Source organism: Brachionichthys hirsutus, unplaced genomic scaffold (assembly GCF_040956055.1).
Source record: "Brachionichthys hirsutus isolate HB-005 unplaced genomic scaffold, CSIRO-AGI_Bhir_v1 contig_971, whole genome shotgun sequence".
Classification (NCBI taxonomy): Eukaryota; Metazoa; Chordata; class Actinopteri; order Lophiiformes; family Brachionichthyidae; genus Brachionichthys; species Brachionichthys hirsutus.
This window is the reverse complement of record NW_027180381.1, coordinates 184,584-211,718: the sequence shown is the minus strand read 5'-3', so window position 1 is coordinate 211,718 and position 27,135 is coordinate 184,584. Positions and strand designations below refer to the sequence as shown.

The following is a 27,135-nucleotide window of genomic DNA, read 5'->3' as shown; positions in this document are numbered from 1 at the left end:
CACCAACAGCAGAACCTGTCAGGTAAAGATGGACCCTGTTCGGATCATGGGTTCTGTTGTCTCAGCTGAAGAACTCAAGGTGGGACTTTTATTATTCCGCATTGACTCTACCAGGAACATGAGCGCAGTGAAAGTGGAGCAGAAAGCGGAGCAGCATCCGGATCAAACATCAACAGCGGCTCACGTTTCTGTCGGTCCAGAAGTTTTCAGCGTCCAGAACTCAGAACCTGCTGAGACGCTCAAACAAAGACTCTGACGCAGCTTAAAATAAGATCCATTCTACTTTCGCTTTTGATTCACAACCTGTGACAGTTCTGCCGAGTAACAAGTGACGTCATCGCTCAGACTAAATTCTGATTGGCTCAGACTAAATTCTGATTGGCTCAGACGGACGGGGAAGTCCGCTCCTCTCGGGTTTTGTCCTCACTTCACCCTTGATGGTCGGACTGGAAGCTTTAAAGAATCTTGTGGCTGTTCTGTTGTTTGAGCTGCAGATGGGACAGTTCACGATGAAGACCTCGGTTCTGGTTCTGGTTCTGGTTCTGGTTCTGGGTACACGTGTACCTGGGGCGGTGGGAGGTGAGTTTCTATCCTGCTGTCTGGGTTGACGGTTCTGTCGTTGGACTTCCTGATATGTTAGGAGTCTAGAAATGTCCAAACGGTACCGACCCGTCATCTTAAAGTTGTTCCTGTAAAGTCCATTTACTTCAGGTCAAACTGGGACAGGAGGACAGAGGTAGTTCTTCCTTCTTTGTCCTCTTTAATTTGATGGGTTCAGAACCTCCGGCTCAGACGGACATCAGACCTGATGACGGAGGTGTGCTGGTGTCGGTCGGTGGTTCTGCTGAGGTCCAACAACAAACCGGTTTAGAGATGGTTTCCAAGCTGCGTCTTCATGATAGAGTTTGTCCACCAGAGAGTGGACAGCTTTATTCTCCAGCTGACAAATGTCCTGATCCGTTTGGATGGGTTCTGATCCGTGTCAGCCTCAGAACCCAGCATGGACTGGACCGCACGGTTTCCACACCGAACTATGAGCAGGGGACGGATTTGTTCAGCATTCTGGACGTGACACAGAAACAGGACGTCCACGTCTTCAGACGACGGCGGAGGTTCTGAGGAGAACAACAATGGAAGTGTCAGAACTCAAAGAGAACAAATCAGAGAACCTTCCTGTTGATACCTGAACAGAACCAACTGTTAGAACCAGGACGAGAAGGAAGAGACGTCAGCTGATGATGGAGGGAATGTTGGAACGTCAGAGGATCAGAATCCGCTCTGAATCCAACGGATATTATAACTGCTGTTATAACTGCTGTTATAACTGCTGTTATAACCGGTGTGATAACTGCTGTTATAACCGGTGTGATAACTGGTGTTATAACTGGTGTTATAACTGGTATTATAACTGCTGTAATAACTGGTGTTAGACTGGCGTTCTTTCTTATATAGAACCGTGTCCTTCAAATATTAAATGTATCAATATTAATGAGAAATATTCATCACAAAATCTGTTGTGAGTGAAACAGGTTTTGGGTTCTGCAGGTTCTGCCCATCAGGACCTGACGGTGTTTCGGGACCGGGTCACACCTTTATTTGTTGTGGTGCTGAAACCCAAATCTTTAGGGTCAAAAAACCTTTTTAATTCACAAACTCTCCGACATCTGGCCTTGAAAATGATGCCAGTTATCAGCTGATGGTGGAAAATGACCAGCGCGACTTTGTGAAACCATAGAAGAAGAAGTTCTGCTGGGTTTCAGCTGCAGGAGCCTCAGAGTTCAAACCTGTAATCAGAACCAGAAGTTGTCATCGGTCACAGGTTCAGGTGTGAGTGGAGAGCAGGAAGTGATGTCATCAGGTGGAAACAGGTTCAACCTTCAGATCGTGATTCTGGTGTTTCTTTCAGAGACTCACTCTTTGAAGTATTTCGAGACGGCGTCTTCTGGAGTCTCAAACTTCCCGGAGTTTGTGTCCGTTGGTTTGATCGATGACGTCCAGATGATTCACTATGACAGTAAGACCAAGAGAGCAGAACCCAAACAGGACTGGATGGACAAAGTCACAGCAGAGGATCCAGAGTACTGGACCCAACAGACGAGGATCGGTGTGGGGAACCAAGAATGGTACAAAATCAGCATGGAAAATTTAAGGAAGCGCTTCAACCAATCAGAAGGTTTGTTTGTGTTTATTAAATGTTGTGTTCATGCTGTAGGAAGTAAACACACACACACACACACACACACACACACACACACACACACACACACACACACACCTCTGCAGGAACCCTTTTGCATCACTGCTGGGTTTCTAAAGCTCCGGGACACAGACTGGTTCTGCTGGTTCTGCTGGTTCTGCTGGTTCTGCTGGGTCCAGTGAGGACCAGGTCGATGACTGGAGTCTGTCTCTCTCTCAGGTGTCCACATTTTCCAGCAGATGTACGGCTGTGAGTGGGACGATGAGACTGGAGAGGTCACTGGTTTTAATCAGTTCGGTTATAATGGAGAAGACTTCATCGTCCTGGACCTGAAGACGGAGACATGGATCGCTCCCAGTCCTCAGGCTGTCATCACCAAACACAGATGGGATCATGAGAGAGCTGCGATGGAATACTACAAGTATTACCTCACCCAGGAGTGTCCTGAGTGGGGGAGGAAGTATCTGGAGTATGGGAGGAGCTCTCTGCTGAGAACAGGTAGAAGCACATCACCTGGTGGAGTTTCAAACCAACAACCTTCATGTTCCTCTGCTGTTTCTGACCCACACACAGAGACACACTCTGTCCTTTACCTCTCTGTCCTCCTTCTCTCTCCTTCAGTCTTCTTCTCCTCTGCTCCTCCCTTCTTTTGTCGCCTCCTCTCCTCTGAGGTTTATTTGCGTCGTTTCAGTGTCTCTGGCGACAACAGTGACTCCTGATGACGTGTCTGTCTCCTCCTCCAGAGCTCCCCTCTCTAACGTGTCTTTGTCTCCTCCTCCAGAGCTCCTCTCTCTAACGTGTCTTTGTCTCCTCCTCCAGAGCTCCCCTCTCTAACGTGTCTTTGTCTCCTCCTCCAGAGCTCCCCTCTCTAACGTGTCTTTGTCTCCTCCTCCAGAGCTCCTCTCTCTAACGTGTCTTTGTCTCCTCCTCCAGAGCTCCCCTCTCTAACGTGTCTCTGTCTCCTCCTCCAGAGCTCCCCTCTCTAACGTGTCTTTGTCTCCTCCTCCAGAGCTCCCCTCTCTAACGTGTCTTTGTCTCCTCCTCCAGAGCTTCCCTCTCTAACGTGTCTTTGTCTCCTCCTCCAGAGCTCCCCTCTCTAACGTGTCTTTGTCTCCTCCTCCAGAGCTTCCCTCTCTAACGTGTCTTGGTCTCCTCCTCCAGAGCTCCCCTCTCTAACGTGTCTTTGTCTCCTCCAGAGCTCCCCTCTCTAACGTGTCTTTGTCTCCTCCCCCAGAGCTCCCCTCTCTAAGGTGTCTTTGTCTCCTCCTCCAGAGCTCCCCTCTCTAACGTGTCTTTGTCTCCTCCTCCAGAGCTCCCCTCTCTAACGTGTCTTTGTCTCCTCCTCCAGAGCTCCCCTCTCTAAGGTGTCTTTGTCTCCTCCTCCAGAGCTCCCCTCTCTAACGTGTCTTTGTCTCCTCCTCCAGAGCTCCCCTCAGTGTTTCTCCTCCAGAAGACTCCTTCCTCTCCCGTCAGCTGCTTCGCTACAGGTTTCTACCCAGACAGAGCCGCTCTCTCCTGGAGGAAGGATGGGGAGGAGCTTCATGAGGAGGTGGAGCACGGAGAGATCCTCCCCAACCATGACGGAACCTTCCAGATGAGTGTGGACCTGGACCTTTCATCGGCGGCGGCTGAAGACTGGAGGAGGTACGACTGTGTGTTCCAGCTCTTCGGTGTGAAGGACGACTTGGTCACCAGACTGGACAAAGGAAAGATCTGGACCAACTGGGGTGAGACTGGGATCAGGGGGTGAAGGTGGGGACACATTTCTGTCTCTCTGATGGTCCAGATCATGGGTTTGAAGAGTTGGACAGAAGTTTTGTTTCTTTCACTGTCGTTTGCTGTTTTCTGTGTAACTTTAAAGTTCAGATAATCAATAAACCACCCGGGACCCAGACAACGGTACCAGAACCCTAACCCGGTACCTGCACAGAAGATGGAAGCCTTTGAATCAGTGATAGTTCTGTTGGTGGTGGCGGTCCAATGTCCACTGGGCTTTCATTCATGCAGGACGATGTCAGTAAAGTCAGTTCATGTCCTCAGCGGAGGAGGTTCTGATTGGACCTGGATCTGTTAGCAGGACGATCCAGAACTGCGGATTAGGTTCTGATTGGACCTGGATCTGCTAGCAGGATGATCCAGAACTGCGGAGGAGGTTCTGATTGGACCTGGATCTTTTAGCAGGATGATCCAGAACTGCGGAGGAGGTTCTGATTGGACCTGGATCTGCTTGTTAGCAGGATGATCCAGAACCACGGAGGAGGTTCTGATTGGACCTGGATCTGTTAGCAGGACGATCCAGAACTGCGGAGGAGGTTCTGTTGGACCTGGATCTGCTTGTTAGCAGGATGATCCAGAACCCAGTGAATGTTGACGTGAAGCTAGGAGGGTGGGACACGGGTCCAACATGAAGTCCTTCAGTACCGTGGGAAGACACGTTGATTCTAACGCTCCTTTATGAAATCAGCGTTCTTCACCACGTTCCTTCGTTTCTCCAGAAGCTGGGATGTAAAACGTTCCCCATATTCCTGATGTGGACCAGGATGTTATCAGAACCTTGTGTTTCTCCATGAGGACAGGTCCACAGAGCTGTGGGACTGTCCAGCCTCAGCAGAGGGACGCAGCCTTCCAGCGCTTCGGAGGTTTCAGTCTGGAGTTGGAGAAAAAGTATTTTGGATCCGTTTCGGTTTTCAGAAGTTTCTAGTTTTAAAGTCAAACCTCTGTCAGAACATTAGAACACACTAGAACATTAGAACATTGGACGAGTCTCCCTGAGACTGGAACCAACATCAGGACAGAAAGCAGCACAGACCGTCCTCCTGTGGACAGGTGGACATGAAACCACCTAAACAGGACGGCAGGACCACCAACCAGGTGGTGTCCGTCTGCAGGACGGTTCTGTTGGGACATGGACGTTGTTCTCTGACTTGTTGTTTTCTGCTCTCCAGAGGAACCCACTAACGTGAACGCCATCATCATCATCGTCATCACTGCAGCGGTTCTTCTCGTCCTCACGGCTGCCGTTGGATTCAAGCTGTACAGACAGAGGACAGGTGAGCGACCCAGACAGAACCAGTCTCTGTCTCCTGGCTTTGATTGGACACTTTGACCTGATGAAGCAAACAGGAGGTGGTTTCAGCTTCAGAGTCCACTCGCATCCGTTCACGTCACCTGCAACCGTGAGCGGTGGACTGATGCGTCTTTGTTATCCAGGTAAACCTCGTCCACCTTCTGAGGACAGCGCTGAGCTCACGAAGAGACTGCAGCCAGAGGTGGACATGCAGCCGGAGGTGGACATGCAGCCAGAGGTGGACATCCAGCCAGAGGTGGACATCCAGCCAGAGGTCGTCATCCAGCCGGAGGGCGTTGGGACAAGGACAGAATGAACGCAGTGAGTGTCTTCGTGTGGGACACTATGTGTAGAAGAACCTTCTGACACGGGGAGATTATTCTCTGTCAGACTTGTGAGACAAGATAGTCTTTGTCCTTTGGTGTCTTTTCCCCAACAAAAGGTGAAGCTGTTTCACCTGAAGGGATCTGAGGTTGTTGGACAAAGACAATGAGTCCACCTGGACATTTAAGGTGGACTGATCGGGTTCGGGTGTGGCTTCGTGGCGTTTCTGCTCAGTTCTGTTGGTTCTGTCTCCGCAGGGTTCTGGGACAAGGAGCGGTGTCCCCACATCGTCCTGTTTGAACTGGAGTCCACCGGGTCTTCACCAGAACCCGATCCGATCAAAGATATCAGCGACGAGGATCCAGTGATCGATACTTATTGATTAGAGTCTAAACGGTGTCATTTAAATATTTCGGGGATTGTTCTCGTCTCTCTTCTCTGGAGACGTCAAACAGGATCTTTAAGACTGTCTTCATCCGACGTCCTTAGAACGTCCTCCATCATTACACTTTAACTCTTCGGCTGCTGGGTTGTTTGTGCTTTCCCTTTGTCCTATTGGTCCTCCTGGGGTCATGTGATCTGAGACGAGAGACATCTGACGGCCTCTAGAGTCGTCTCTGCTGTCCGTCCTCAGAAATCCTTCCTTTGCTTCCAGTCCTCCTGGAACCTGCGGCGGGACTCGGACACTAACGAGTCCGGAGGTGTCGGAGTAAACGGGCGTGTCTTTGTTCCTCCTGGACTCCGCCCCTCCCCCAGTGCTTCCTGTCTGTTCACGGATCACAATCACTTCCTGTGTTGTTAACGAGACGAAGGCTGAAGTCGTCCTGCTGGTTCCTTTCTTTAGACAGAAATTCTGCTTTACAATAAAATCCCACATTTCCCACGTTTCTTGTTTGATTGCTCCGTCTCCAATCCCATGAATATTCCCAGTCCGATTGATCCGTCTCCAATCCCGTGAATATTCCCAGTCCGATTGCTCCGTCTCCAATCCCGTGAATATTCCCAGTCCGATTGCTCCGTCTCCAATCCCGTGAATATTCCCAGTCTCATTGCTCCGTCTCCAATCCCATGAATATTCCCAGTCTCATTGCTCCGTCTCCAATCCCGTGAATATTCCCAGTCCGATTGCTCCGTCTCCAATCCCGTGAATATTCCCAGTTCTCTCTTTAGCCACGGAGACTCCGTGAACATGACGGACCTCCAGATGCAAAATGAAGAGGAGGAATGGCAGTTAGATGAAGGTGATCCTTGAGGAAGTGAGATGGTGGACTCTGGTTTTAGGATTATTTTAAAACATAAAAATTATACAAACACACAAACTCTGGTCCAGTTTCATCACGAGTGAAGCGGAACAACTGGAACTGGACACGCAGCTTCCTGCTTTGTCATTTTTATTTTTTTAAGCCAGTGACTCTCCACGCACTAACTCACCATAGAGGCTGCTTCTGAGGTCGTTTTTATTTTTTATTAAATCCCTGTTCGTTACACATAAAGTTTTTTTGTGTGTTTTTTTAATCCAACTGGTGGAACCGAGTTTCCTTACCCTGGTACAGTGTACTCATTTAAATACTTCTGTGTCGTCATCGGTTGCCACCTGACTGGGTCCAGCGCGTGACGTCGCGCTGCCAACGTGGAACGACGTCGAACCCGGAAGTGAACTGTCCGGCTGCGTTAGAGGAGCGCAGCAGGCTTTGGGTCTTTTTGGGTCTTTTTGGGTCAGTACTTTGGTTCGGGTCCGGTTTATGCTATTAGCGTCGGGCTGAAGACGCGTAAAGGAGCGCAGCGGCGGGTCTTCCTCGCGGGGCTTCTCCAGCGTCTTCCTCAGCTGTCCGCGGTGAAGGTAAGCCGTGCGAGCGGAGCCGCGGCTGCCCGTGTTCGGACCCGGTTCGGACCCGGTTCGGACCCGGCTCGGCTTCCGTGCGGGCTGCCAGCCGAACCGGACGCGGCTCAGTCGGTCCAGGAAGCAGCTGTCAGAACCACGGAGGAAACCGGATCTCCATAGAGTTCCGAGCTTCCTATAGGCAGGAATGAACCGCAGTACCTGCTGTAGTAATGATAGTACTGCTACCTCGTCTTCCACAGATACTTCTACGTGTACTTCTACCTTGTACTTCTACGCGTACGTCTTCGCGTACTTCTACGTGTACTTCGACGTGTAAAATTCTCTACGCGTACTTCTACACGTACTTCTACGTGCGCTTCTATGCGTGCTTCTTCGCGTACGTCTACGTGTACTTCTACGCGTACTTCTATGTGTAATTCTACCTTGTACTTCTACGCGTACTTCTACTTGTAACATTTTCTACTTGTACTTCTACGTGCGCTTCTATGCGTGCTTCTTCGCGTACATCTACGTGTACTTCTACCTGTACTTCTACGTATCCTACCACTACTGCTGTTAAACTTGTGTCGTGGAAACGATGAATGAAAAGAACAGCAGTCGTTATAACGTTACTGATTAAAGATGCATTCAGAGGAAAACACACGGTACTTGTAATCGAACGTATTCTGAGTTGAGGTTCAAGCATCTAATTTAATCTGAAGTCTAATTTAATCTGAAGCGTTTAATTTAATCTGACGCGTCTAATTTAATCTGACGCGTCTAATTTAATGACGTGTCTAATTTAATCTGAAGGGTCTAATTTAATCTGAAGCGTCTAATTTAGTCTGAAGCGTCTAATTTAGTCTGAAGCGTGTAATTTAGTCTGAAGCGTCTAATTTAATCTGAAGCGTTTAATTTAATCTGGTGCGTCTAATTTAATCTGAAGGGTCTAATTTAATCTGATGCATCTAATTTAATCTGAAGCGTCTAATTTAGTCTGAAGCGTGTAATTTAGTCTGAAGCGTCTAATTTAATCTGACGCGTCTAATTTAGTCTGAAGCGTCTAATTTAATCTGAAGCGTCGAATTTAATCTGACGCGTGTAATTTAATCTGAAGCGTCTAATTTAATCTGACGCGTGTAATTTAATATGACACGTCTAATTTAGTCTGAAGCGTCTAATTTATTCTGAAGCGTCTAATTTAATCTGAAGCGTCTAATTTAATCTGACGCGTGTAATTTAATATGACGCGTGTAATTTAATCTGACGCGTCTAATTTAATCTGAAGCGTCTAATTTAATCTGAAGCGTCTAATTTAGTCTGAAGCGTCTAATTTAGTCTGAAGCGTCTAATTTAGTCTGAAGCGTGTAATTTAATCTGACGCGTGTAATTTAATCTGACGCGTGTAATTTAATCTGAAGCGTCTAATTTAGTCTGAAGCGTCTAATTTAATCTGAAGCGTCTAATTTAGTCTGAAGCGTGTAATTTAATCTGACGCGTTCCACTGATTTTTTTCAAAGGCTTTTCTTTTTTGCTGAAGCGTCTCTTCTGAACACTGAACATCACAGCGTTGAAATTTAGATTTGCTAAATAGATACCAAAATGGAACTTGGAGACGTGTCTTTCGAGTGTCTTCACGATGTTCTGTCGTCCATTGTTTGGAACCGGCAACGTGGACACAGCTGACGTTCCGGATTGTCTCATCCTGATGGCGTGAGGACCAGTTGAATCAGAAGTACCTGTTTGGGTGGAGGCGGTGACGCAGCGTCTGCCTGGGCGCCTGTTGTTGTTGTTGTTGTTGTTGATAATCGACCATCGTCTAACCGGCTGGAGTCTCACAATCGTTTATCTTACCTTCCTCTCAGGTTGTCTCCGTGATAAACCGAGGAGCGTTTGTAATGACTAACTCCTCTAAATTCTCTTTAACTTTCCCAGCAGACACGCACGCACAGACACAGACACGCACACACACACGCACACACACACACACACACACACACACACACGATGGTGGACGCCACGCTTGCTGAAGTCGGCAGGAACCTCAGTGACGCTATGAGCTTCCTGGCGATGGAGAGAGGTGAGATTTATTTTTTTGTCTTTATTTCTTTTTGCTTCGCTGTGTATTTATTTGTAGTTTTTACTGCACGATGTGAAACAGGCGACCTCTGTCTGCTGAACGTTGTACTGAACACACGAGGGAGACGCACGCGTTCAGGTGCTTGTTTGTGCTGTTCACCTGTTCAGAGAACTGGAGGCGGGATCAGAGAGGCGGAGCTTCAGCGGAGCGATCATCCCTGGACCGCTGCAGGGAGAGTAAGACGTGCCCAAACGCACACGCACACACGCACACACACACACACACACACACACACACCACAGGCGACTGGCCACCCAAAACACTTTGGGTACTTTTACTTTATGAATTAAACATACTTATTTGATATTTACTTCGGTCCTATTTTGTATGTGTCTTTGTTTTCTTTGTTCTTTAATATTATTTATATTTTCACTTATTAATGTATTTTTAAATCTGCCATCCCTCTGTACTTCTGTTAGATGTGTTTAAAACCTGCCTGGGATTGGGGGGGGGGGGGGGGGGGGGGGGCACTGCTAAGCTCGTAGCAATGCCGCTGTCTGAGTACGATCAGGTGTGAATGCGGTGCAGCGATGAAGCGCTTTATTTCCGACGCCTTGGAGAACCCGATGTGTGTTTCTGAGTTCAAACGCTCGATGCTCTCTTTGATCTGCAGCGGTTCTGAGTTCAAAGGCTCGATGCTCTCTTTGATCCGCAGCGGTCAGGATGCTGCCACCATCCTGCACCTCGTTCATAACCTCATGCATGAAGAGGAGGAGGAGGAGGAAGAAGAGGACCCGCCCAGCCAACAGTAAGCAGAACTAGCCTGTGACAAAAGTGATGAAGATGAGTACTGGCAGTATTTGTAGCCCGATTACTGTTTGACCTCATTGACCTTTCTGTGAAATCAAACGCGTTCCTCATCCTTTGAAGTTCTGTGAGGCTGATTTTACTCCACATATTTATTTAGTGAAAAGTCTTGTGAGTTGCGGCGTCCGCGGCTCCTCCCCTCTGGCAGCCACGGCCAATGAGCAGCTGGCGCTGTGTGAATGCCTCCACAGAGGAGGCGGACTGAAACGTGACGGACGCTTTTCCATCAACGCTTTGGTGACGCTTTGATCTGTCGGAGCCGCTGCTCTGGACCGATAACCTGCAGGTGATCGTAGGAGAGGAGAGAAACCTTCAAGGAGTCTGATCCGGCTGCTGCTCTGTGTTTCCAGCAGGAGGCGGGACGTGGGCCAGCTGGGTCACATGACCTTGTTGGGCCACAGCCTGGCAGCCTACATGTCGGTGTTGGACAGAGAGCGGCTGCGGACGCTGACCGCCCGGATCCTGCCCGACACCACGCTGTGGCTCTGCAGACTGTTCAGGTGGGCGGCGTCGGATGCGTGGGGGGTCCTCTGGGGGGGCTCTCTGGGGGGGTCCTCTGGGGGGGCTCTCTGGGGGGGTCCTCTGGGGGGGTCCTCTGGGGGGGTCCTCTGGGGGGTCCTCTGGGGGGGCTCTCTGGAGGGTCCTCTGGGGGGGCTCTCTGGAGGGTCCTCTGGAGGGTCCTCTGGGGGGTCCTCTGGGGGGTCCTCTGGGGGGTCCTCAGGGGGTCCTCTGGGGGATCCTCTGGGGGATCCTCTGGGGGGTCCTCGGGGGGTCCTCTGGGGGATCCTCTGGGGGATCCTCTGGGGGGTCCTCTGGGGGATCCTCTGGGGGATCCTCTGGGGGGTCCTCGGGGGGTCCTCTGGAGGGTCCTCTGGGGGATCCTCTGGGGGGTCCTCGGGGGGTCCTCTGGGGGATCCTCTGGGGGATCCTCTGGGGGGTCCTCGGGGGGTCCTCTGGGGGAGTCCTCGGGGGATCCTCTGGGGGGTCCTTGGGGGTCCTCTGGAGGGTCCTCTGGGGGATCCTCTGGGGGGTCCTCGGGGGGTCCTCTGGGGGATCCTCTGGGGGATCCTCTGGGGGGTCCTCGGGGGGTCCTCTGGAGGGTCCTCTGGAGGGGCCTCTGTAGGGTCCTCTGGAGGGTCCTCTGGGGGAGTCCTCGGGGGGTCCTCTGGGGGGGCCTCTGGAGGGTCCTCTGGGGGGGTCCTCTGGGGGGGCCTCTGGAGGGTCCTCTGGGGGGGTCCTCTGGGGGGTCCTCTAGGGGGTCCTCTGGGATTTGTTAGCACCCATAGTGAACTCTCCAGCTACTCGCTGCTCTGCCCCCCCCTGTCCAGGTATGAGAACGGCTCCGCCTACTTCCATGAGGATGACAGGGACGGCCTCGTCAAAGTGTGCCGGCTGGCCATTCACACTCATTTTGAAGAATATGCCTCTGAGGGATACGGAGTGCTCGGCTCCAAACAGCCCGTCGTCTACCACAGCGCCTCCGGCGGGCCAGGGCAGGGACAGCACTTGTGCAGCCAGGTAGGAAGGAGAGAACGCTCGGCACCATAATTAAACAGTCTGAAGGCCGTGGTGCGAATCCTCATTTATTAAGCATCGGGTGTTTGGGTTCGGGTTCGGGTTCGGGTTCGGGTTCGGGTTCGGGTTCGGGTTAGGGGTCATGCTGCCAGGCGTCCCTGTGGGGGTGGTGAGTCGGGATCGGGTCATGAAAGGGATCATTGGGATTCAATAAGAACTCCGCTACTGAGGAAAAGTCGTTTTTTGTATGAGCTACCATGAGTTCAACCTTACAGATTACCCATAATCCATCTGCACATTTGGCCCATCATGATAGTCGTATCTAAAAGCAGAGGTCGCCCTCGTATTCCTCTTGAGCTCCCACAAAGTGATTAAACTGTCCTTTTCTCGTCTTACGCTGGTCGTCTCTGTCCCGTCTTTGGTTGGTCCTGCAGACTTGCCGATAAGTCTCTGACAGTGGTCGGAGCTTGTCTCCGTAGCTCGGCCTCCCGCTCTCCAGCCTGTGTGCGGCCCCCTGCAACACCGTCTTCGGATCGCAGCACCAGATGGTGGGGAGACGAACCGCTTGAAAGCGCAGCTTCCCGTAGTTCCAGCCTGTTGTTGGACTCGTCCTCATTGACGCCATCAGGATGTTGCGCTGTTGGACAAACTGATCCAAGAGGACATCGAGGCCGGGAGGCTCCCGTTGCTGCTGATCGCCAATGCAGGTGAGCCAGCGGGCACAGTCCTAGTATTTGGTGCTTTCCAGGAGTAATAATCTGCTTTGCCCCCCCCCCCCGCCCCCCCAGGCACCCCTGGAGCAGGTCACACAGACAAGTTGGCTCGTCTGAAGGACCTCTGTGAGCAGTACAACATATGGCTCCATGTTGAGGGGTGGGTCACGCCTCCTGCACGGGACTGAGACGCTCATCAGGAGGCGTGTGGGCGGTTCTCCCTGTAGCTCTGTCTGTTCTCGGGTTACAAGCCAGACTTTGCTTCTTTCACTGCATGAATTACGAAACGCATCTTGTCCTCCTGTTTTAGTTTCGGTGCCGCCTGCCGGTCTATAAAGCAGCGTAACGGCTGAGATGAACGTCACGCACCCATTTGGGATGAGATCCGTCTCCCAATGCTTCTCACCTTAATCTTATCTATTATTTAACCGAGCTAATATTATCAGCAGCATTTGTTACGTAGGATTCTTATGTCTTACGTGAGGTCCGTTTTGTCGTTTATCTTGCTGTTGTGCTTTCTCCTCTAGGGTCAACCTGGCAACCCTGGTGGCGGGTCAGGTCACCTCAGCTATCCTGGTAACGTGGTGTAAATACTGTCTCCAGTTTCAACACAGAATGTTCAGAGCGGCGTGAAATGTGTGGCCCGTTTCTCAGTCTCGGCCATTAATCCTTACAAACGCGTAGAACACAAACATTTCTGGAGCTTCTCGTGAAAACGGTGCTGCAGCGTCGGGATTTATTTTACAACACATTTAAAGCGGAAAATGTATTTATCATTCAGCGGAACTGGCGGGGTAGGGGAACGGTGCAACGCTCCTCCCCTGACCCACGACGCCGCTGCAGCCGTTCCTGCTCTGGTAACCTGCGGCTCTCTGTGCTCCTTCACCTCCAGGCAGCAACCAGGTGTGACAGTATGACCCTCACCCCCGGTCCGTGGCTGGGCCTGCCTGCTTTGTCAAGCGTTTGTTTTATAGCGCTCTTATTCTCTGTGTAAAAAGAGGCTTTTATTTTGTAGGAGCATAAACGTCACGTCCCTTTTGGGTTTTGTTTCTTCCTGTTGATACATGTAGCCGCTGCCGTTCCGCTGTGCTAAGCTATCCAATAAAGCAGCATGAGAGGCTAAAGACAGCACGAGTAGAATATTTGTTCTTCTGCACTCCAAGCGGCTCTTTCCTCGACCTGCACGCCTTAACATTATTAACAGGAAAACGTTTACTGTACGTACTATATATTTATATTTCTCAAACAAATGTTTAGTTCTGAAAAGGTTTTGATCTTTGGTTTCATTCTATAATACTGAAACAATCTATTTAGATTAATGCCTGACTGTTAAACGTGTATAAAGTGTGTGGTGAGGGGTTTTACAGCCTTAAAACATTTATGTACATGTATAATAATTAAAATAAATAAAGATGACTACATTGCGGATTTCACTTATTGTTATTGTTTTTGGAACGTAACCCCCGCGGAACATGAGGGACTACTGTATAGCGCTTTTCTGGAAACTCAAAGACGCTTTACAGTGTACATAATATAAAAACAGTAAAGAAATACAGACAATAAAAAAAGTGAACACGGTTATAAAATCAATACAATTCAAACAGTAAAATTATACATTAAAAGTGATGTGTTTGATGTTTTACCATTATGATGTTTTCCCAATCTAATGGCTGTGGTGTCGTTTATAGAGCTACTATAGTTAAACCTGGAGTAGACGCCATTCTGCAGTCCAGTAACTTGCATGCATTAAACCGTAAACGGTGTACAAAAAAGAGAAACGTCCGACAGTAAACCAGGAAATGAACCGACGGATTCTCTGCTCCACGACATGAACACCAGGCCAGAGTTCTCGAGACACGCCCCTCGGCTCACAGAGGGCCAGTGTCCAGCGACTTAAAAGCTCCCAGTGACGCGGTAACATCGGTGAAGCGCGGCGGTTTGGTGCAGTCCAGCAGTAACAACACGCCCAGCAAGGACTGCATGAAAAAGAATTCCTCAAATAGCCACCGGATCCTCTCCAGCGGGTCTCAGTAATAATCTCTACTTCCTACTGCCCAATCTAATAATGGCAAAAACCCAAAATTAAATCTACATATGTGATACATGTATTGAATCGTGGCCCCGAAATACTGACAGGTCCTTGTTGCCTTTGAGAAAGCTTCTATTTTTGGAAAGATCGCTGTTTTCACTTCACAATAATGTGCCAGCAATATAAAAAACAAAAACGTTTGGTTCTTTAATAAAAGTAATTTATTCTGTGTCTAACCCTCTTCAGAGCCATCAACTCCTGCAGAAGCTCAAAACTGTGGCCTCCATCAAGACCTCGGTAAGTGTTTGCTTGACATTCTGCCATAACGAGAAAAGCACTCAGAGAGCACAGACCTCCCCCAAGCAGCTCCCCCCCCCCCCTAGCTGGATCTACACCGTCCACATGGTGATCTGGATCAGCACCAGAAGGTTCTACATTGTTCTTGGTATCTTTATACCATATAGGCTGTCTGCACACGCTCCAGATGAACTGAAACATTTTAAAGACTGAATCATGCGGTTCCTACGAAACATCCAGAAACACTTTTCTCTTGCCTGAACAGTCTCTGTACAGGATGCATGCACCTCCAGTTACTGTAATATCAAAGTAAAACGTGATCTGATCAAAAGAAGAATCTCTATTCCCATTTAATGGAAACGGAAAGAGAAACGTGATCATTTGCAAAACGCTGAAACGCTGAACCATATATAGTTTTATTCATGCTATTCGTGCCCAGCTGGAACGGAACCAAATGCTGAATTATTATCCCCAACTGGACGCCTTTACTTTTGTGTGGCTCCTTCTAACTGACCCTGACTCGAGCAGCATGAACGAATCAGAAACGGAGCTCGTTTGTGTTTGTAGGCTGTGCTTGACGCCGGGATCGCCTCGGCCACGGTAAAAGTCTCGTTCTCCGGAGTGCTGGCGGCTCGAAGGCTTGTTCACTGGCATCTTTCCAACTCGCCGATCTATGATTAGCAGCATCGAAACATGCCGTGAATAATCCAGATCTCAGTGGTACTTAAACCTGGTGAGAGTGGAATACATTTCAGTTTACTGCATTCCCTGTGGAGATGCAGAGATACCAATACCTGCAACTCCAGGTGTGTGCGTGTGCCTATAGTCGGTGCGGCTTGCCTTGGGTTCAGGGCGTGGCGTAGCTGATTCCGCCCGTCTCTGGTGCTTCACTCCGGGACGTTCCCGGCGCCCTCGCCTCGTTCTCTCCATCCTCTCTCTCGTCTTTCTTCCTGTCACTCCGGAGCATTTCTCTCTCCGGCTCTGTGGTTTTTGGGTTTCATCTGGCTGAAGGGCTGTTCACTTTGTGTTCAGTATTTAAGAAAAGAACCACTAAGGCATAATCTCTGAGGTATTCAGCGAGTGTATTTAAACACTCATTGCATTTCTGTGCCTTTAATGTATATATAATACAAAGGGTCATGAATATCTGCCCGTTAATTGAAACTCCTACATTTTGTCGGGCTGTTTGGGGTCCTGATCAATCCATTCATTTATCGGTATGTAATGAGGAGTAGGCCAAGCTTGACAGAATCATAAAACACTTCGCAGGTACTTTGTAGGGTATATCTGCCTACCGGTACTTTTACGTTTTCAGGTCGCATTGAGAGTTTCTTGCCAGTCTGAAAGCATCGGGACATTTTTTCCATTTGAGATGTTTACCATACACTGCTTAAAAAAAGAAGAAAAAAGCTGCTAAATATAAATGCAAAAACATATAAAGTGCAAGATTCCAATGTAAGAGTCTGAACCGTTGCTGCTGATCTCGGTTCACTGGGGGCGGGGGTTCCCGGCATAAAAGCTAAACGCTGCTTCGCCAGGTTTATATTCAACTAACGTGTCATTGAAGCATTCTGCCTCTAACCCACTGACTGATTCATAAACCAGTAGCAAAACTATCCCATAGCCCACTGGGAGCCAGTGTACAGAGTTCAGAACTGGAGTGATCTGAGCTCATTGTTCTGGTCAACCCTTGAGCTGCAGAGTTCTGGATAGGCTACCTTCCCTCTGGATATGTTCTTAAGCTGACAGAAAGGGTCCTCGGACTGACCCCTGGGGAACGCCATACATTGTAGTTTGCAGAATCAAACTTCCAATTGTCCCAAAATAAGTCTGTCCCTCCAAACACAGGACTGTTCCTGTGAGACCTGCTCAGGTCTGGGTTTGTAACCGGTACAACAGCATTTTATGATACATTATTTTGAGGTGTTTCTTAAAGGTGCGGGCGCTGGTACTTCAGGCCAAGAGTCTTCCATTGGACAGTCTTAAGGTTTTACACAGACGTTTCAAGGCTGATTGAATTAATTTAATTAAGTCATTATGTGAGAAGATAAACAGAAGTGATGAAAGTGAGAGACTTCAAGAGGACAGATCTTTCATCAATCATCCCAATTCAGATGTTCATGATGATCTAAGCATCCTGAATAAAGCAGCTGAAGATGAACTAAACTGACTAAGGGGAGGGAAATGCTGCTTTTTCTCAAGAGCATGGCAGCAAAGACATCATACTTGGTCAAACTGATATAAACTATATCAAATGCAAATGCATTCTGTTGTTCTCTGCCTCGGGTGATGCGGGGCAATACAAGAGTCAGCCTTGTGGGCCCTAGTTCCTGTGCCTGGGTCTTAAAACATGGGTGGTACTTGTGTTGAGGTTTCAAGGTCCAGTCTGGTCCATCGTCTTCTTATTGGGGTAGTGCCTTGGTGGGACATTTGTTCTCTAAAGCCTGCTTCAACCCTTCGGAGTCATTACAGGGTTCGACTTTAACTCTGAAAACTGCCTGCCCAAAACCCTTTGATGGTTGCCCACAAATATTGTACTTTTTTTCGTAATGTATCCGATAGACTGTGGACTAATGATGGTCAGGATTCAAAAAGGCCTGGATGAGATAAATGCTCTCTTCCTGTCTTCAGTCCCCATTGACCCCCCCCCCCCCCCCCCTGTTACGCCAAAATCCAATAAGGTGTCCTGAGTTTTAGGTTTTCTTTCTTGTAATGCAAAAAATAAAAATATCTAAATTTCACCCATTCAGCTTTGCATGTCACACGACGGCTTGCTTAAAGCACGAAGGTGATGATGCTGAATTTGTTTGCCCGTGTCTCTGTGTCCAACAGGTGGAGGACGGACTCGGCTCTCCTGTTGCCTGTGGGTGTGCAGAGGAATTGGCCTGTGGCATGCCCACACCCACAGGCAACATTTCAGGGTGAACTGATAAATAAAAGAAACGCTGCCCTTAGCCGCGCCGTTTTCAGCCCTCGTCTGCAGGAAGATGTTTAGTGTGGCTCCTCTACTTCAGTGAGACACTGATATTATTATTATTATTATATATATATATAAAAATAAAGGTGACATTTGAGAATATGGACCGAACGCTGGTGTACAGGTACCAGTACACGTTCACCAGGGCGTTAATTAACTCCTCATTATTGAGGCTGGCCGACACTAGGTTTCGAGCCGACTCGCTCAGTGACCCTCGTCTATTAACGACACAAGATAACGTCAGCGATCATTCAATGTATCGGCGTTCGGTCCATATTCTCAAATTCTGCCTTTTAATATATATCTAATAATTCCCTGAACGGATTGCCATTAGTTTGTGCTAGTTGTTTCCTTTTTTGTGACGGTAGCATCCGATGGGGCTTCAGTGGAGCGGTACTGCGCTGGGGAGATGGAGGTGTTTGACGCCTTCAACAGATGGGTGAGCGTCTGTGTAACGATGAATCGTTATAGGTCTATGAGTCTGGATATATGTACACATGGATATACGTACACATGGATATACGTACACATGGATATACGTACACATGGATATACGTACACATGGATATATGTACACGTGGATATACGTACACATGGATATACGTACACATGGATATATGTACACATGGATATACGTACACATGGATATACGTACACATGGATATACGTACACATGGATATACGTACACATGGATATATGTACACATGGATATACGTACACATGGATATACGTACACATGGATATACGTACACATGGATATACGTACACATGGATATACGTACACATGGATATACGTACACATGGATATATGTACACATGGATATATGTACACATGGATATACGTACACATGGATATACGTACACATGGATATACGTACACAGGGATATATGTACACATCTCTGTGCATTTACTTTGCACATGGAAATTGGAAGTGTTCCCCATCATTTTCCTGCAGATGTTAAAATGTTATGAAAAAAGAAATCAAATCACAGAAATAATGTCTGGAACAATAAATCAATCCCCTGATTTGGTTTTAGACTCGGACCAAAGACTACTTTTCCACCTTGTGTCAGTTCAGATGAGGTGGTTTTGGATTATAATCTACCTTTTATGGTCATGGCTTCCAGACTACAGCAGTACGGACAGGTTGTAATTAGACGGTAATCTGCTTTGAAAGACGTTTAGATGGAGCTCAACAGTGCTGCTGTAAATGCTCTCAACTGCCCCCCCCCCCCCCCCCCCTTTCTGTTGTAGCTGGCTGAACGGCTGATCCAGCTTCTCCCCACCAGTGGGGTCGATGTGGTGGAGCTGGAAGACGAGGGTGTTTGTGTTCGCTTCAGCCCCCTCCTGACTGCTGCAGGTATCACACACACGCGCACACACACAGGCACACGCACACGCACACACACACACAGATGTGGCATTTTGCTAAGGAAATGCTTTGAACATGGCGTCCTCTCTTCTGTCCAGGTCTGGGCACCCAGCAGGAGGACGTGGAGGACCTGGTGAGGAAGCTGTCGGAGCTGACTGTCACCATGAGCGCCACCCTGAGCATCAGACAAGACTTCAGAGAGGAAGCCCATCGCCACGCCCCTTCACTCGTATACATCGAGGATCTCAGCTGGCCCGGCCTGGGTGCTCTCCGGTAAAGCTCGATAGATTTTAAAGGGTCCGGCTGCCATTGAACTAAGGGTTCAATGGCGTTGGCCCAGCTTTACTCCTTAAAATATCCCTCAATAGGAGGAGCGAGGGGAGCCGGTAGGGTCCTGTGGAAGCCTGCTGGCACCAGCCAGCCTGGCTGACCCATTCATGAGGAGACACTTCCCAGTCGGTCGTTTTAGTCCGTTTAGAAGTCATCTCTGGTGACTGCTTGAGTTTACATAGCGTTAAACATGTATACCTCAGAACAAACGGAAGAAAGACCAGATGTGTAGCTAATTTAGAGGTTTATTTAGAACATCCTCCTAAGACTGAGAGGTTTCTTTCACAAGGGACTCTAGGACATTTACCCACAGAGGAAAGCATCACAAAGGATTGACTGATAACTCCAGGACTATAATATGATGGTAATATTGCAGTAACCTTTGTGGTAAATGTGGAATCTGTTGAAGCAGTAAACATCGGCTAGGAAGGAACACTTTAGCTACAGTTGAATCTCAGTTCTCCAACATAATTAGTTCCACAATACTGTTCCAAATCCGAAACTCTATTTCCCTTCAGAAATAATGTAAACTGGATGAATCCGTTCCTACGCAGCAGATTAATGTCCGTTTCCATGCCGACAGTTATATTAATATGTAACTACGTGTATCTAAACAACAGAAAACACATAAGGGTGTAAATAATACGAAAAACAAAAGCATAATAAAAGTTAATTTAACACAGTTCTGTATCATTTACACAGTTTAGGCTGCGGTGTCTGGAGGGAGGGGGAGGGGCAGAAGGAAGGGGGAGGGGCTATTCCTCTGAAACAAACCACAGATCACACTGTCCTCTGGTGGACAGTGTGATCTCAGCAACGTTTGTCTGTGCTCTGACCCCGTCTCGTTAATAAGGGGGGGGGGGGGGCAGGACTGAATAAAACTCCAAGACACAGATCTGCAGAGTGGAAACCTTTGACTGGAGGACACGTGGCAGATCCTTTGAACGGTGTTAGCTCGGCCTGCTCAGCTTTCTGTGTGCTTCATGCACAGCACCATGACGGATATTGTGATATTCAGGTACGAGCCTGAGACTGATGGAAGCGATGAGAGCAGGAGGAAGCAGGAAGTTAAGAAGGTCAATGCGGAGCTGCTGAAGAAACTCCACGACCTTGACACGGACATCGTCTTCTCCACTGGTGAGTACCGCTGCTCATTTCACGAAGTGTCCAGTCCTGCGTCTGTCCGCTAGATCGTTTGGATTGTTGTTTGTCTCCATGTCCAACTCCCCGTCCCCGTCCCCCTCCCTCCCAAGGCCCGGAGTTTGGAGCACAAGAGGATGGTGTTTTCGTTGGCATGGTAACTGAGGATGTTGATATTTCCGCCCTGGTGGAGACGATAGCGGCCTTCGGAAGAGACATCGAGGAGAACGGAAGAGTAAATAAAAAGTCCTATCACGGGTTACTCCGTATACACGTATAAGTGTGTGTGTGTGTGTGTGTGTGTGTGTGTGTGCGTGTGTGTGTGTGTGTCTGTCATACGTTTAACACACCGTATGTTCCTGCTCTGCTCAGCTGCTGGAGAACATGACGGAGGTGGTGAGAAAGGGCATCCTGGAGGCGGAGCTGCAGCTGCAAAGGCCAATGAAGAGAAACTCCTGGAGGAGGTGTGTTGTGTGTGTGTGTGCACGGATGAGTCAGCGCTCGTGTCTGTAACACACACGGGTAGGTCAGCGTGAACGCTAGTGAGTCCTGGTCATCGTCTGCCCGTTGCAGCGTTTCTCTGAAATGCTCCCCACGAGTCCCCTTTTTCCTTTTTCCTTCAGAATGCCCTTCAGCGGCGGGTCCTGTGTGTTTAGCAGATAGTATTCATTCATTCATTTCTCTATTGCGCATCAGAGTCGGGCGTGTTCGCTGGAGGCAAATGGTTCTGCCAGGTGTGAGCTGCCTGAACGCTGCCCGGGTGTGAACGGCCACCGAGGATGGACGGCCGTAGCAGCTGTGAGCAGGCTGCTTCATTGGCTGTGTGTGTGTGTGTGTGTGTGTGTGTGTGTTGCAGGGGGTGATGAGGCAGCTTCCTCTGGTTGGCTCCGTCTTAAACTGGTTCTCCCCATTCCAGAGCTCTATAAAGGGCAGGACGTTCCACCTGGCCGCAGGTACCGGTGCTTTTTGTCGCTTTAATGCCACATTGGGTTTAATATTAAACAGAAACATGGAACTTTACAGCCATTTAAAACGCAAGGTTGGCTTAATGCAGTGCTTCTCAATTATTTTCTGTCGCGCCCCCCCTAGGAAGAAAAAAACATTTCGCGCCCCCCCACCCCCCCCCCCGAAAAAAAAAAACACTTTTGTATCCTTATTAACATACAAAGAAATATGAAAAAGAAAGAAATATAGATCAACTTACAACAAAGAATAACTTTATTACCATTTTTTTTTTGTCTGCAACAGAAAATGAGGAAGTCAAGTCTTTCTTCTTCTCCCACCGTAGATTGTTTACGACCGCTCTTCTTCTGATAATCCTCCCTGCGCGCACTCTGACAATCAGGGCGCCACTGCCAACTACTGGAGTGGATGTGCAATTACACTTTACTCTCGTAAGGCAAAAAAACATTTTCTCCGCGGTCACAGGCGCCCCCCCTGACATCGCACCGCGCCCCCCACCATTTGAGAACCACTGGCTTAATGAATGAATGTCTTGCGTCTTAGTGTTAAAAACCAGCTACCAACCAGACTGAATTCACACAGACATTTCTTTTTGTAGTGTATATGCTGCTATATACAGTTGTACTCAGAAGTTTAAATACACTGGTAGATTTTGAGTAAAAAAAGAAAAAGACCGTCAGCTTTATGTCCAAGCCGCTCAAGGGGATGCTGCGTGAGTAAAGTTCTCCTCGGTTGAATCTCCAGCAGGTGCGTTTTCTCCTGCACCTGAACTGAGTCTGTGACCACGCCCAGCGCAGCCCACGCAGGGATCAACGGGGGGGGGACAGGGCACACATAAAACAATACAGACCAATACACAATGAGCAATATTAAAAGAATAAGAATCGTTTTGCCCATTACAGAATGACTTTCCATGGCTCCAGACTTGAGTCATGGAAAACAAAAGATCTGCAGGAAACGGTGATCGAACAGGAGAAAACAGGAAAGGGAATAAAAAGATATCCAGGAAGTTGAGACAGCCAATCAGCAGGGCTCAAACTCGAGCGTTAGCGTTAGCTGCTCGGCTAACCGGGCTACATGTCGGCAGGTTTGAACAGGAGATGCAGCTTTCAGTGAAACAGCTGTGATGTGTGAAACTGTAATACATGCTACATTCTGTTGAAGTCAATCCATGGTGAGGTAGACCAACAAAAGGTTCAGTCACAACTGCCATGGAAAGGGATGCAAAGAATTACCCACAAATGGTAAAGCTGAAATGGAGTAGGGCGGCTTCTTCAAGAGGCACAATAAGGAGGCAACGGGTTAGGGACAGGGGTCAGCAACCCGCGGCTCCGGAGCCGCATGTGGCTCTTTCATCCCTCTGCTGCGTATTTAATTCAATGTATTTTATTTTAGTTCGTTCGTTTTTAAAGTGTAACTCTAAATTTGAAGATTATGGCGATTATAAATAATACAAAATAAAACGTATTAAATTTTTTTGTCGCTCATAATATACGTCACAACCATCGAACCGTGACCGGATATACGTTGTATATCCCGTCACAAACGCCAAATGTGCGATTTCTTGAATTTTTCGCCCCCCAGGTAGGACAACTGTGGATAAATCTAAGAAAAGAAAAGTGTCTGAAGACAGCAGAACGTTTAATGATACGTGGGCAGATTCGTTCGCCTTCACTGCTGACCAGACGGGTTTACCGGTACGCTTAATATGGAATGAGAAGTTAGCAAACCACAAAAAGTCAAATGTCGCAAGACATTTCCAGAATAAACACAGACTTTGCTCAAAAATATCCGGATGGAGATGAGAGAAAAAGAGCCGTTTCGGAATATAGATAGATGCAGCATGTGTTGCCTTGATTATAAGGCTTATGTAAGAGCCAATGTGCGCGCGCTGGGTGTGTGCGCGTGCTGGGTGTGTGCGCATCCACGCCACGGTGATTGGGGCGTGGCACAGCCGGAGTGGAGGCTTTATTTGTGTGCGCACCTGTGCTGTGTTAGTGTGTGTGTGGCCTTGTTATGCTGGTGGGGTGAGCGTGAGGAAAAACTTTTTGTTGACCGCATTAAAACGCAGGATATACGCAACACGGGAACAACGACGGATTGCACTGGCTCAACGAGGTATTTACCGTCAACCGATACAACAGCCAACGTAAGTCGACAGTCTGCTTTCTATGCGAGCTGGAGCAGAATAAATGCGTCAAGGCCTGTGCAAAGTACTGCGTGCGAGTCGTCAATGTTTTAACCCCTACGACTCAGCCCACCGTGGCGTGTGAATTCATTTTATATACGCCACAATATTTTGTCAACAAAAAAGTTTTGAAGCTGTTGACGGTGAAGCGCTGTTTGTTCTGGGACGTTGGATGTTTATCCACAACTCTGCGTGATCAAGAGGGCGGGGTTGAATGGTCCCGTGGATAAAAGGAATATAATTCAGAAGAATAAGGCGCTGTGCTTTTTGTGTGCACTGCAGATTTGGTAAATTATTGGTTATTTTGTGAAATAAATATGGATCCAGAACAGGACACCAGATCGGATGTAGATGAAGCTGATGAAAGGAGCAGCACCATAAGCAGCAGGTCTGCTGTGTCCAGCATTGCGTCGATCAGAATAATAGCAGAGGCTGAGACCGCCGCTCTGATGGCTCGCCAGAAGCTGCTGAAAGAGAAGCATGCTATGCAGGAACAACAGGAGCAGTTAAAGAGGAGGATGGAGGCAATGGACTTGAACATGGAACTGGTTGCTGCTATAGCTAAAGTGAACGTGTTAAGGGCCTCAGAAGGTTCTCATGTTTCTGTTAAATCAGATGGGATGGACTTTTATCTGAATAAGAACACAAACATTAAGTTAAGTACGGATGCTGCAGCGTTTGTGCCTGCATTCCCCACCCAGCCATCGGGGATGGAGGACACTGTGTCTTTAGGTTGTGCTGCTGTGAAACCTAAAACAAGTCACCAAACTGAGCCTCGTTCTGTTGTGTCTGGGGCCGGCCTACAAGCATTACCGGCAGATGAGTTTCACCCTGTTGCTTCCATCCAGTGTGATCTAACCGCACCTACAACAGAGAACACTTTTGATCAGCGTTTGATTACGGTGCTGGAGAAGCAGAATGAAATCACATCCTTAATGGTTCAGCAACAGTCACTTTTCCTTTTGCCTAACCTTGATCTACACATTTTCGATGGAGATCCACTGCAATATCAAACCTTCATAAGAGCCTTCGAGCACAACATTGAAGACAGAACTCCGAGTCACAAGGACCGTTTGTACTACCTTGAGCAGTATACCAGAGGTCAGCCCCGGGATTTGGTCCGAAGCTGCCAGCACCTGCCACCTGCTTATGGATACAATAACGCGAAGGCTCTGTTACAAGAACATTTTGGAGATCCATTTAAAGTAGCCTCAGCTTACATGGACAAGGTGCTCTCGTGGCCTCTTTTAAAGGGTGAAGATCTCAAGGCATTACAAGCCTACAGTCTATTGCTGCGAGAGTGTTGTAACACTATGGGAGAATCTGTGGGTGACCTAAATGTGCCCACTAACATGCAAAATATTATGAAAAAGCTTCCCCATAAATTGCGAGATCAATGGAGAAGTGAGGCCTGTGACCTGCAGGGAAGGTTCCATCGTAGAGCAGCCTTTCATGACATTGTGGAGTTTATTGAGAGGCAAGTTAAGATCGCAAGTGACCCTGTCTTTGGGGATATTCAAGATTCGCCTGTAACATCCCGGTCTGATACAAACCCTCGAGGTAGTAGTTTTGCCATCACTGTAGCACCTGTTGAAAGGAAAGTGGAGTCTGTGAACAGAAGAGAAAAGAACTTACCGGTACCTGAAAGGGCGTGCTTGTATTGTGGTGCTGGACATAATTTGGATGCTTGCCTTCTGTTGGATAAAAGGACGCAAGAGGAAAAGATTTCTTTTTTGAAGGAAAACAGGATGTGTTTTGGCTGTCTGTGCATTGGGCACGTGAGCAGAGATTGCAGAAAATGTTTGATGTGTGGAATATGCAATCTGAAACACCCCACATTGTTGCATGTCCAGTCCAAATCAATGCAAACAAGTTCTACGCAGACTAATGGTGGCTACGAAGGGGCCAGAGTAGGTGCTGGGGTGTCTGTTCAGTCCAGTGGCTTAACTGGGGCCGGCAAACAGGACTGCGCGCTGTCTATCCTGCCTGTGCAGGTGAAGAGCAAGAGAGGACATGAGACTCTGGTCACTTATGCGTTCTTGGATCCGGGAAGTACTGCTTCGTTTTGCACTGAACGTCTCATGAACCGGCTTAACCTCACCGGAAGGAAGACAGAGATTCTCCTCAAAACAATGGGGCAAGAGGAAGTTGTGGACAGCGACATGTTAGTGGATTTGGAAGTAGCCGACCTGGAATCCAACCACTTTTGTGATTTGCCTGAGATCTTCACACAGAAGAGCATGCCTGTCCACCGAGGAAATATCCCACAAGCAAAAGACCTCGAACGCTGGCCGCATCTGAAGCACATACAGATACCTGCAGAGTTCAATGCGGATGTGGATCTACTCATTGGCACCAACGTACCTCAGGCGCTTGAGCCCTGGGAGGTGGTCCGTGGAGTGAATGGAGGCCCTTATGCTACCAAGACTATCCTGGGATGGACGGTGAATGGTCCCCTCAGAGGGGATTATAAGAGCGACAGAAATGGAACAGTGCTCAAAGGGACTTTGTTCCTGAGGACATCATGATACTTGTGGATAAAATGGCACCCCCGTACCCATGGATTACAGGAAGAGTTCTGGATGCCGTATGGACATTTCTATTGACTGGACTCTGACAGCCTTATTATGTGTCACTTGGTGCCCTTGGTATATGTTTTTTCTTTATCCTATAAGTTAATGGTGATGGATAATTATTATCACTTAATAATTAGGGGCCGGAATGTAAGAGCCAATGTGCGCGCGCTGGGTGTGTGCGCGTGCTGGGTGTGTGCGCATCCACGCCACGGTGATTGGGGCGTGGCACAGCTGGAGTGGAGGCTTTATTTGTGTGCGCACCTGTGCTGTGTTAGTGTGTGTGTGGCCTTGTTATGCTGGTGGGGTGAGCGTGAGGAAAAACTTTTTGTTGACCGCATTAAAACGCAGGATATACGCAACACGGGAACAACGACGGATTGCACTGGCTCAACGAGGTATTTACCGTCAACCGATACAACAGCCAACGTAAGTCGACAGTCTGCTTTCTATGCGAGCTGGAGCAGAATAAATGCGTCAAGGCCTGTGCAAAGTACTGCGTGCGAGTCGTCAATGTTTTAACCCCTACGACTCAGCCCACCGTGGCGTGTGAATTCATTTATATACGCCACAGCTTATATAAGGCTTTTAATTTTTTGCGGCTCCAGACATATTTGTTTTTTGTTTTTTTGGTCCGATATGGCTCTTTCAACATTTTGGGTTGCCGACCCCTGGGTTA

The 27,135-nt window shown here is 48.4% G+C and overlaps 1 protein-coding gene and 1 pseudogene across 1 annotated transcript; both read left to right on the top strand.

Annotated features, from left to right (window-relative positions):
• Nucleotides 1-536: 536 nt before the first annotated feature.
• On the top strand, nt 537-6,471 carry LOC137914346 (major histocompatibility complex class I-related gene protein-like; the record flags this gene model as incomplete). Its single annotated transcript, XM_068757948.1, has 7 exons — nt 537-579; nt 1,907-2,173; nt 2,417-2,713; nt 3,622-3,924; nt 5,143-5,247; nt 5,408-5,585; nt 5,846-6,471. Coding segments are annotated over 6 exons (1,188 nt in total), but the record flags the coding sequence as incomplete, so codon positions are not given.
• Nucleotides 6,472-9,417: 2,946 nt separating this feature from the next.
• On the top strand, nt 9,418-26,411 carry LOC137914342 (pyridoxal-dependent decarboxylase domain-containing protein 1-like; annotated as a pseudogene).
• Nucleotides 26,412-27,135: the final 724 nt, after the last annotated feature.